Source organism: Pelobates fuscus, chromosome 3 (genome assembly GCF_036172605.1).
Source record: "Pelobates fuscus isolate aPelFus1 chromosome 3, aPelFus1.pri, whole genome shotgun sequence".
Classification (NCBI taxonomy): Eukaryota; Metazoa; Chordata; class Amphibia; order Anura; family Pelobatidae; genus Pelobates; species Pelobates fuscus.
In genome coordinates, this window is record NC_086319.1 from 360294433 (window position 1) to 360306994 (window position 12562).

Sequence of the window (12562 nt, forward strand, 5' to 3'; positions counted from 1 at the left end):
ATTCTGAACTTCATATACTCTAGATTAGTCTACTTTTTCCTTACAGACTATTACCTGCCGGACTTGAAAAAGGTTTAGATTGGTACAACCTCTTGGTCATATCATGCCCCTGGACTTATGACTATGATTTCCCCACTACATAGGCCGAAATTGCAAAATTGAATTAACAAGTCCCTTCTTACTGACCTAATTACTAAGGAGACACAGATGAGACTTAAGCAATATTTTCAAGACAATGACATGGAGAGTATTTCCCTCCTATCCCTTTGAGAAGCACATAAATGCATAATGTCTTTTCCATCTTTAAAAGTGTGGCTCTAAAGAGGGCTCATTCTGCACAGCTTACTCACCTGCTACAGAAGATCTTGAGATTTGACACAACATATAAGCAGACTCATGATCAAACCCATTTCCAGACTCCCACTACACTCCTCTCTGCTACAAACATGTTTCAATACCTACCAAATAGGATTGTGATCTTCTCTGCTTGTCAATAGCACTATCACATCTACGATTCAGGATTAGATGTCCATCATTATCTTCCTAAGGTAATCACTACATTCTTTCTTTGATTACCTCTCATGGATGACGAGTTAACACTAGCTCTTAAGAGTTCAAATCAGTGGAAGTGTCCAGGCCCTGATGGCTTTCCAGTCAAGCACTACAAACTATTTCCTGGTATGCTGTTTCCTTATTTCATTAAGGGATGGATCCTGAGGGACAGAGTATCCTCTTGCATACATTGGTGGTTAATATTTCTCTTATTCCCAAAGTGGGCGCAGACACTGAGCCCCATATCTTTATTTAATTGTAACTTGAAATTGTTTAGATACTTTCATGCTGACTTCAGCCTCATCTTAATGATCTGGTGCAAGATGATCGAGTAGTTTTTATCCTGGCTCTATTGTCATGGAAAAGGCCTTTGATAGAGTAAGCTGGGAATTTATCTTTGCAACCATGGAGCATATGGACTTTTTGTCCTGCACCCGATGAACTGGATTCACTCAATTTATACTGTGCCTTCTGCTAGTATCTGAGAAAATATAGTGTTTACAAACTCCTTCCAAGTGATACTAGACAGGAATGCCCATATTCACCATTGCTGTTTCTCCTTGCCCTCGAACCCTTACTCATTGCCGTTCATTGTAATCCCTATATCACAGGTCTTTCAGTTGGCCACACAAAACATAAACTAGCAGCATATGCAGACAACCTTTTATTTTATGTTACAAACCCAGTGGTTGCACTGCCTAGCATCTTAATTAATTTGAGACCTATGGCTCCCTAACCAATTTAAGTATGAATTACTTAAAATATACAATCCTCAATATTTCAATAAGTCCTCATGTCAGGACCAACCCTATCTGTCAGATGATTTTTCCCTTCAGTGGTCCAACACCTCATTTAAGTATTTGGGTATATAGCTGGCAAAAGATTTTGGCCAACTATATCCAACCCCTCATTCCTCTCTGTCATGCTCAATGAGTGGCATACCATGGCAGAAATATTGGAATTGTCCTTGATTCACTCTTTGTTCTCCCACTGGTCTATAGCTTAGGTGCCAAATAAACATTGTACTTGGCAGTGAAGGAGTTTAAGAAAGAATATATATGGTTAAGATAAAAGACGATATTACATAGTTTCTGGTTAAAGAATAAAATATGGATTGTTGGATTAAAGTTTACATTGTTCTAATTTTTTAATGAGTAAGAGGATTTATATGGTAAGAAGACAAAAGAGAGATCTAGTTCAGGAAAGGTGAGTTTTATTTACAGATTGGGGTTTACATAGTTTCCAGAATAATGCAATTCTATTTGTTATCAACTTTATAAAGGATATTCACTAAGGAAATGGTCAACAACAACATTCTGTTAATTTACCATTTGTAATTTCATATTTTAAAAAAATGGTTGAACAGCTAAATAATCTTGTCTCAACCAATTATTCACATCTTATTTGGTACCATCCATTATCTACTTTTAAATCAATAAATCTCATATGTGAATGCTAAATAAAATGGGAATTTCTCATTTATGAAATACTGAGTTTTAACCAGATTCTCTTTGAATAAATCCAGTAGATCTGTAGTCAATAATAATAAAAATAATAACTGTAAATGAATAAAATAATATAAATATATAATAGTAAGAAAATCAACCATTTAAATGTTTTTAATGATTGGGATATGTAGGACCATTGTATGGTGTTAACCCTTTCTTCTATTAACTTAAATTTTGATAATGACAGCTTTTTGTAATGATTGCTTCTATTAGAACTGCCTGAAAATTATATCTAACTTGATATTTCAGGTAGAGAGCTTTAAATTCTGTCTAATTATCATTGAGTGTTATTGCATAGTTTTATGAATTACTTCCAGATATTAGCTGTTGATTTGCATCTGGACAATCTGGAAAAGTTATACGATTAGATTCAAGGTTATTGAGAGAAGTACTGCAAAATCAAGATATATTGATAAATCCTTGAGAAAAATGTCTGCAGACCAAAGTTTGCAGTACAAATGGAGTGTACCGGTTTAATTTTATAATCTAGGGTAATTATTTTATAATCTAGGGCAGGGATAGAAAACCTTCGTCACTCCAGATGTTGTGGACTACATCCCCCATAATGCTCTTAAACCCATAATGCTGGCAAAGCATCATGGGAGGTGTAGTCCAAAACATCTGGAGTGCCGAAGGTTGCCTATGCCTGATCTAGGGAATAATCTAGAATGACAGGGTCATTCCGTCCTTAATGGATAACTCTGCAAGTGGTTAATGCTCATGTTTAGTTGATTAAAACATGCATTCATGTAAGTGGAAGTGGAAGTCTTAACAGCTTACTATTTGCTCCTTTCTTTAATAATATTGTAGAGTGCATCACTCATGTCAAAATTATCCTGCTTATATTTAGGGGGAAAAAAATAGACAGGTATATTGATATTACTTAAATGGAAAGCTGAAAGAAATCTAACTTTATCAGAAGTCAAACAAAGAGAAATAATGAGAAATAATACAGAGACAAATGCTTCTTTTGTCATAGAAGTTTATCAAAATACTATAAGGATCTTAGATTTTTGTAGGGCCTCCTTTACGTCTTTATTCCTTAAGCTATAGATGATAGGGTTTAGCATTGGAACAACCACTGTGTAGAACACAGACACTACCCAGTCCCCATCCATAGAGTATGAAGTAGTTGGTCTCAAGTACATGTATAGAACAGGACCGTAGAATAAAGCTACAACAGTTAGGTGAGAGGCACAGGTGGAAAACGTCTTATGTCCACCTGCAGTAGAGTGGATCTTAAACAAAGCCAAAAGAATACATGTGTATGATACCAAAATACATAACAGAGATCCAACTTCAATAGAACCAGCAAAAGTAAACAAAAACACTTCATTCAAAAATGTGTCCTGACAAGATAATGTTAAGATGGGTATAAGATCGCAATAGAAATGATTGACATGACTTGAACAAAACAATGGCACCCTAAATGCACAGTAAGTATGTATCAGTGAATTAATACAGCCTGCAAAGTATACTGTACATATCAGTTGAATACATTTTTTATTGTTAATAAGTATTGGATAATTCAATGGTTGGCATATTGCTACATATCTGTCATAAGCCATAACCGCGAGTAGCATTGCTTCAGAAGCGGCCAAGTCAATAAAGAAAAACAACTGTATTGCACAACCAATGATTGATATTGTTTTATCGACAGAGATAATGTTAGCCAAACTGTTGGGCGTAATTGTCGATGAATACAATATGTCTACAAGGGATAAGTTCATAAGGAAAAAATACATTGGTGTTTGCAGATTAGGTGTAATTCTAATTAATGTAATTATAGTGATATTACCCATTAATGTTATAATATACACTAACAAACATAGCAGAAATAGGGGTAACTGAAGTTTTAGGTCTGAAGTGATTCCAGAAAGTATGAACCTAGTCACGTAACTTTTATTACTCTGCTCCAGCTCTTCAAACATGTCCTGTAATAAACAGAAAATAAGATATAGGTAAAAAACAAAATCAAATACCTGAATTACTGAAATGTATTTAGAACCTTGAGAAAACATAAAAATACACAGCGTACATTACCTTTGGAGAATGCATAGTGTCTCCTTCTGCAACATTCGATTATCCATCAATCTGCATTGCAAAATAGTGCTAATTAAAAGTAAGCAGGTTATTAGTTTTTATTTTATTTTATTTAGTGGCAACAGTATATTTAAATCATTTGTTACACATACTTTACTGTTAGGAAACCTATCTGCACAGTTTAGGTTATTGCATGTTCTAACCATTGGCAACCTTCGGCACTCCAGATGTTTTGGACTACACCTTCCATGATGCTTTGCCAGCATTATGGGTGTAAGAGCATTATGGGGGATGTAGTCCACTTGCCTATCTCAATCTAACCAATATTTTAGAATTGCAAATATCATGAGGAATTAACTGCCTGCCAAATCTGTTTAGCAGTATTCATCTGTAAAAAAAAAAAAAAATAGTTTCCTCTCACCTGTCTACAAATCTATGAATAGCCCATTACTTGTGATATGTATTGTTGTGGTGACATGTATCCATTCTGTTCAGCGTTTTTGATTGGCTCTGAAGTGGTTAAACATTAGGTGTCAAACTTGATCAAATCCTCCATCTTCAACCTTAGAAACATTGCAATGACTGAACACTTGATTCCTTACGAAGATTGCTTTTTCTATTCATGTGTACAATATAAACTTGTTTTAAAGCATAAACATGGCCCAAGATGATTGAGGGGTCAAACATGGACCCCCTACACTTCAAATCCACCTATTAGATCACCAATTTAATTATAAACTATATTTAACACATAACTGCATTTCTTTATATATTTTATCTAAAGTAAAACTAAAGACTGCTCAGATATACAGACAGTTACTCACATAGTTGCATGCTGTCATTGCTGTGATATATATTCTGCCTTCCCTACGTATTTCTTATGCACTAATGGACCTTGTCCAAGATGCGTCAGCTAATCTGTCACTGTATGTCTTAACCTACATAAATAAAATGTTCTTCTGATCTCTTCCTATGTCACTGAGCCACTATGTTAGAATGGCTATAGTGGTTATGGTGATTAGAGTCACCCCTACCTGAGTTTTTTTACCAGAGGAAGTGATAATATTATGTTGTGAGATTGTGCCCTGTTGGTTGAGGAACTTGACTGGCAGAAGCCTGATTATATACAGAATAAGGGGGGGAAATGTAGTCAAGCCAGGGGGGATGACAGTAGCCTCACACGCTACACAGGACCAAACACTCATCACGTTCTATGTATATTTAGTAATGTGCAATGCTTGATTGATAGATGCAGACTGAGTTTCCTGTTCTCGAGCATCTAGTTTGCTTCCTTAATATAAAATATTAAATTAAGAAGCCAGTTTACAATGTTGTTCAGATATTTAAAGGGAAACTGACACATCTGGAATATATACCCTTGCATAAAACATTAAAAAAGCGCCTAACTTGTGTTATCTTTTTTTCATGAGAGGCTCTGTTTCTTAAATTTATATTAAAAATGTTGCCAATTACATTCTGATTTAGATCAGAAAACCAATGCCAGGGCAAACATTGCCAATGTAGAGGGGAGTTAAGATAGAGGCACCCAATTACAGTATAAAGAGTTGTGTATTCATAAAGGTAATTTTTATTTTCACATCTCAAAAATGGGGATAAGTAAATGTAGTATTAAATATTTGACAGTTCCCCTTTAAGTATTCATAGCATTCTATTTTATCTTACGAGACACAATTTATTACATGCTTGTGCAAAACTGACTTTTTTAAAAAAAGTTAGATTTTTAAAGGGGGTCCTTGTTTTACGGACATATGGCATGCAGTTTGTGTACTGTAGATTTAAAATATTCACCGTAAGTGTAAAAAGAAATACTGATTATTAGCACTTGCTAAAATGTTGCAATCTGATCATGCTCCGGACCCATAGTGTACATTTATATTGGGATTTCTGTAAATATTAATGTGTACTTTTGTGAGGATGTGGGATTTAAAAGGGCTATTTTATGAAATGGTATTTTAGAAATCTATTTTTTTCACCAAATATGTACAATTTGTATTCTATTTAGTATAGCCTGTTATGTTTTTAACAGTGTAAACTTTGAGGCAATATTAAACATTATGATTATCTTTAGAAATTAAACTGTCAAGTTTAAAAGCTTTATTTGGCAGTAAAGTTGCATAAAAACCCATATTTTTAAACTCTACATCACATTATTTTTAATTGAAATATCCGTGGTTATTTATGCCTGTGTCATTAACTCTACTACAGGAAAAATAAAATAAATTATATAAGTGTTAATATGTACAATTATTGACAGTTTATAGAATATTGACATAAGAAGTATGTACCTGAAATGAATTAACGATCAGTTCAGAACCATTCTTGTTTTTTTTGCCGGTGTCAGGATGCATATAGTCTGATTCTCGAACGTGTCAATGCTTTTATATAAGAGTCAAAGCTTTTATTGGTTTTATTAAAAAGACATTTTTGTTCGAGCAATCCTTAGAGATGATGTGAATTTAGTCCACTGGGGTTAATTTGTGAGCACCTAGAGACATTTTGTTGTTTCAGCTTAACTAACAAAAAATATAGTTAAACTTGAACTCTGTTACCCATGGGTGTAATCAATAAACCTAAAGTATTGCAGGATTATTTACAAAAGTGAGGATTTAAAGTGAAAAAGCTTTTAAAAACCAGCAAATTTCCCATTTATTCCCATTTTGGGACAGTTTACTCTGGATAATAGATGTCCACCATTCAGTTCACAGGTCAAGGGTTAAGAAGTAACCAGCATAGAGAAATAGAGGGGGAGCAGTAATAAAACTATATTTATATATAATATATTTATTAAATATATATTTGTTTTTACTGTTCCTCTTTTCCTCTCTATTGGTAGCTTCTAATCTAGCCTGTGGATAAAAAAGATGATTGATGTCTACATAAGACATCAATCTACATAAGACATCAATCATCTTTTTTTCCCATCAGTCATCTCTTTTTTTAGCACCATGGACACAACTTTGAATCACAAAATAAGTTAAATTGTTTGTTCATTGCCTTTTTTGTTTGTTTCCTGATTCATCTATATTGAAGGAGCATAAAATTCATAACAGCCACCAATCACCCAAAGCGAACTCAAACAAATTGCAATTTCATAATTTAAGTCTCCTTGGTTCTGCCCAGTCATCTCATGATGGCATCATCATCTTTAATTATTCCTGGTCAAATCAGATGTTTCTTATAGAGAAGCATTTCAGACCTATGGTGCATGGACAACAATCAATACTCAGTCAACCCAGTGCTCCTCATGGCAACATGAAGACCTTCAAAAACCTCTAGTGGTGGTCAGACAGACCAATGTAAAATTGTCATTTCTTCTCATTCATCAAGAGATACAGTCTTCAAGAATACCACCATGGTATAGCTGTCTAAATCTAAAGAAGCAACACATTTATTTTTGGTTAAGCAAACGTGTAATATCTAATGCAAAATGAAAACAGAAAAATATGGTAGCTTTCCTTCACTTGCACAAGTTTTATTTATTTTCAGTTAGTATTATTGAATGTAAATGCCAAATATTGATTGCTTTGAGAACATGGCTTGTGCTCTCATACTAGCATTTAGAAGTAATCATTGTCAAGTGAGACAACTCAATGCAGTTCTAGTAAAGAAACAATTCGGCATTTGCAATGTTCACTCCATAGAAACCCGTCTTCACATTGTCCATAGCTTCCTAAATGTAGAAATGGTAATTGATTTTCTCTCCTTTCAAATTTTACAGGAGATATCATTACTAGTCACCAGCAAATTTTAACTTGCATTAATAACAGTTGGGTGGCACCATACAGGGAGCTCGCCATTACTGTAACTATCAGAAGTTTCTTTCTTTCTAAGTATGTAGTTAAACCCCAGGCAAACGTTTATCAAACACCAAATCACAGCTGAAAAGACTTCAAATTCATAGGCAAATGCAGTGATTTTTACATTTCTACATTTTCATGTAGAATAGAAAAGTTGGTCCTCAATTTTATAACATGACAGGAGGCTTCGTATTTGCTTAAGTCTCTCTTTACTAGAACTCCACAGCAGCACAGAAAAAACAACCAATCAGAAAAAAGTTAGGTACTATAAAACTCCCCTCCTCATGCATCATTTCCTCTTTCTTTGCTGCTCCGCACCAGTACAGGTCAGAGTACCACTGCCTCCTGCTTATAGTGGGTGGCTTTGGGTTGTTTTATGACTTATTGGGATTTATTTTGATATCTCAGTATATTTTCTTATTTGTTATTTGTACCTTTATCTAGTATCTTGTGTTCTGTACTCCTATATTTTTTGGTTATATTTCGTGTTACTTTTGCTTATACATTTTTACTACTTGCCTTGCATTTGCTTCCCCTGTCTTCTTAGGGATTCTTTCCCTTTCAGGGGGTAGTTTTAGGGGAGTCTTGGGGTTTTTTCTCTGTTTCGCCATGCCTACCCCCCCCCCTCCCCTCGCTGCCCACTCTCTTTGCCCGCCATTTTCCGCGGGCTGCCTGCGCGGTATAGGGGTTTCAGGAGACTAGCCTCTGGCTGCCTCCTGATTTCCCGACCCCCTAGTTTCATACCGGCAACCGAGGTACTCGCGGTCGGACGCGAGTACCCGGCGGCCGCTCCGCTCACTCTCGTGGCCGAACCGTCCGCCACGTGGTCGACCGCCGCGCTCAACTTCTTCACAGAGCCGCAGGCGGCCGACCGGGTGGAGGAGAACGCACTTACTCGCGACCCCTCCTCCACCCACGGTGGTCGGATCGCGGCTATTGTTGCCCTGCCTTTTCCCCGGCGGATTGCCTTCAGTTTTGCCGGAAGGCAATGTACTATCCCTTTTCCTATGTGCTATTTATTTTCAGCGTGTATCCCACAGCTTCTGTGTGTCTTAGGGCATTTTTCATGTCGGATATATAGTAGTCTGAGCCTTTTTAGTGATATATATTTCATATCTGCTGTGAGTTTTATTGGCACAGATTCTGTTTTGCTGTGGTTTTTTCACTGACAATGTGTATCACATAATTAGTTTTCCCACAGTGTACATCACATAGACAGTGTATAACACATTAGTTTTACTGACAGTGTATAACACATATTAGTTTTACTGACAGTGTATAACACATATTAGTTTTACTGACAGTGTATAACACATATTAGTTTTACTGACAGTGTATAACACATTAGTTTTACTGACAGTGTATAACACATATTAGTTTTACTGACAGTGTGTAACACATATTAGTCTTCTGACAGTGTATAGCACATATTAGTTTTACTGACTGTGTATATCACATATTTGTTTTACTGACAGTGTACATGACATGTTGGTTTGCTTTGGTGACTGTGATACCACAGATTCTGTGAGTTTTTACCGACAGTGTGTATTGTGGTTTACTGTGGGTTTTTGTTGTCAGTCTATATCACAGATTGCTGCGTGTTTCTGTTGACTGTGTATATCGCAGGTTGATGTGAGTTTTGCTGACAGTGTATGTCACGGATCGCTGTGAGTTTTTTACTGTCAGTGTATATTAACAGGTTTTGTGAGTGCCTGATGGGATATATTGCAGGTCATTGTGAGTTACAGGTATATAAACTCTGTTACACAGACTCTGTACAGGGTGTTTACAGTGCCAGTTAGTTCTAGGATTCATCTCCTTCTCAGTATATATATTTTTTCTGTCCGGCTGGAGGTCTCTTGAGACTACTCTGGTATGATTTCTCTGTCCATGGCATATATTTCTCACTTACAGACCTGGCTCTGACTCAAACTAGTAAGGGAGACCAGTCTACGCTGATGCCATACATTTTTATCAGATTCCCGGGGGAATTCATTGGGTTGGCTATCGTTGGCCCTACTCCTGGAAGTGCCCATGGTTACAATACCCTTCAGGTGGTGTGATGAGGGTAATCTATTATATGATAAGGAATTTCCAACAGATCTGTGTGAACATGGGCATACCAATTCACAGTTTAAGGAGAGTATTGCTCAGTGTATCTTACATTCATGGACATGATAGCCTCTGGAACAACTTCCACTTATACCCAATACAGACTGAATACCACTATTTGCCTGCTGGGCATCTAGGGACTGCCAGTCCCGGTTCAGGTTTATTCACACGGCATTACACTGCCTAATGGGTTGGAGTCTAGAGATCCTATGTCAGGATGCTCTCAGAATCTGCTATTCTTAGGGACCTCCACTGGAACTAGGAGGTCCCCATTACTCATTCAATACCCATTGTAACGCGCTACGGAATCGGAGGGCGCTATTTTGAATAACATGTTATCATAATATAACAATAATACACAACCAGGATCGGCCTGCTATGTCTGTGCCCATAAGAACGGCCTACTATGTCTGTGCCCATAAGAACGGCCTGCTATGTCTGTGCCCATAAGAATGGCCTGCTATGTCTGTGCCCATAAGAATGGCCTGCTATGTCTGCGCCCATAAGACCGGCCTGCTATGTCTGTGCCCATAAGAACGGCCTGCTATGTCTGTGCCCATAAGAACGGCCTGCTATTGTCTGTGCCCATAAGAACGGCCTGCTATTGTCTGTGCCCATAAGAACGGCCTGCTATTGTCTGTGCCCATAAGATCGGCCTGCTATTGTCTGTGCCCATAAGAACGGCTTGCTATTGTCTGTGCCCATAAGAACGGCCTGCTATTGTCTGTGCCCATAAGAACGGCCTGCTATTGTCTGTGCCCATAAGAACGGCCTGCTTTTGTCTGTGCCCATAAGACCGGCCTGCTATGTCTGTGCCCATAAGATCGGCCTGCTATGTCTGTGCCCATAAGTACGACCTGCTATGTAAGTGCGGCCGGCTATGTCTGTGCCTATTAAGAATGTCGGTACCTATTAAGACGGCCTGTTATGTCTGGGTGCCGAACCCCTGCTAGGCCGCAGACCTGGGGGAATATCACTGGGGAAATGCCGGTGCCCACCAGTGACATGGAAATAGGCAGGTGTCCAGACAGGCACCTTTGCCAATCTATCCAAGAGGAAACCAGTATACGGCCATCTGAATATGGTGGGTAGGGTGAAGGCCCTGAACCTCATGCCTGAAGGGCAGGGTTTTTTATAAGGCACCCGGTAATACATCTCCAAGGAAGACTTCGCACAGGCAAGGATCGGTGCTCAGACACCTAAGGAGAACGCGGTGTTTTTTTCCTTGCCTTTACATCTACCTCCGTATCTGCTCCCCGGTATCCTTAGAGGTATCGGTAGTTACTTCCCACGTTAGGTTAGCTCCTGGCTCAGTTCAGTGGGGCTTACCTTCCGGCCTGCTATTTTCCCTTCTATCTGTTCTAGAATTTATGTATTTTTCTCTTATCTACGTTAATTTTTTCGTTTTCGTAACTTCCTTTTCCTTTCGCTCGGGTCGTCGAGAGGCCTGACTTGACCTCCCCCGACCTCCCGGGCGCTTGTGGATTGCGGAGAACGTCTCCAGCTTTCCTCCAGCTACCAACGGTTGTCCTGGACCCCGCGCGCGCGCACGGGATCCGGGCGGACAGTTGGTAGTTTTTCTTTTCCATTGTTGTTTTCTTCCGTGGATTGCCATCAGCCTTATACTGATATTGGTATTGGGTGTACCCTGCAATTGGTCACCCTGAGTCTCTAGGGACTCTAGTTTGGACCACAGGAGGGTGCGGCCCTCCATCATCCCGATTCAAGAATACTTTATTTTCAGGAACAGAGAGCGAACCCTCTCAGATACAGGACGGACACTGATTTGTTATTGAGGGACACAGCCCTCCCTCAACCTCGGCCGAATACTGGGCTGGATACAGAGTACATGTTTGGAGGACACGTTCTCATAGAAGGAACCGATCACGGATGTAAACCCTACTGTTTTGATTGTTAACAGGCGCGGCCCGCTCAGGCTATCGGCCGGACGCTATCACGTTAGTCGATCACATTAGATGAGAACGCGGCTCTCTCATACACTCGTCACTCTACAGGGCCGGCCATTCGCTCACCACACAGGCTTGTACCTGTGCAAGACATCGGTGACTACATAGAGGGGCGTCCCTCCTGCATTCAATTGGATCTGACGCCCGTACTACTGATTTCGTTATAGAGGACTGCCTAGTCATACAAGATATAAACTTTAGTCTGGATCCCTCTATTCTATCTCCTGTGAGGGCTCTACTGGGTCCGGATCACTTAGGTACACACACTACTGAAGATAGTACGGCTAACGGATGGCCTCAGGTATTACGAGAGTGCAGTTGTTTGGTATTTTCTACACCTTATAAATCGGAAATCTGCTTTCTGTTTTGGATATCCAGGCTATTGCGGACCAACCGCACAGACCGTTTCTCCCATATCAAGATGACAGGAGCTACGGAAACCTTCATGGAGCGAAAGGACACTGCCTTGCTCGGGTACCAAGATTAAGGAGGGCCAGTTATCCGGTCTCTGGGTAACCGTACACATGGTTCACATGGTAAGACCGGACATCCCGGTTGGCTT

General features: G+C 38.8%; 1 protein-coding gene across 1 annotated transcript; it reads right to left on the bottom strand.

Moving 5' to 3' along the window:
* Positions 1-3046: 3046 nt before the first annotated feature.
* On the bottom strand, positions 3047-4118 carry LOC134601847 (olfactory receptor 5AP2-like). The gene is made up of 2 exons (XM_063446349.1): positions 4104-4118; positions 3047-3994 (listed from the first exon to the last, which is right to left on the bottom strand). Exons 1-2 carry the CDS (start codon positions 4116-4118, stop codon positions 3047-3049), a joined length of 963 nt encoding a protein of 320 aa, XP_063302419.1.
* Between the last annotated feature and the right edge of the window lie 8444 nt (positions 4119-12562).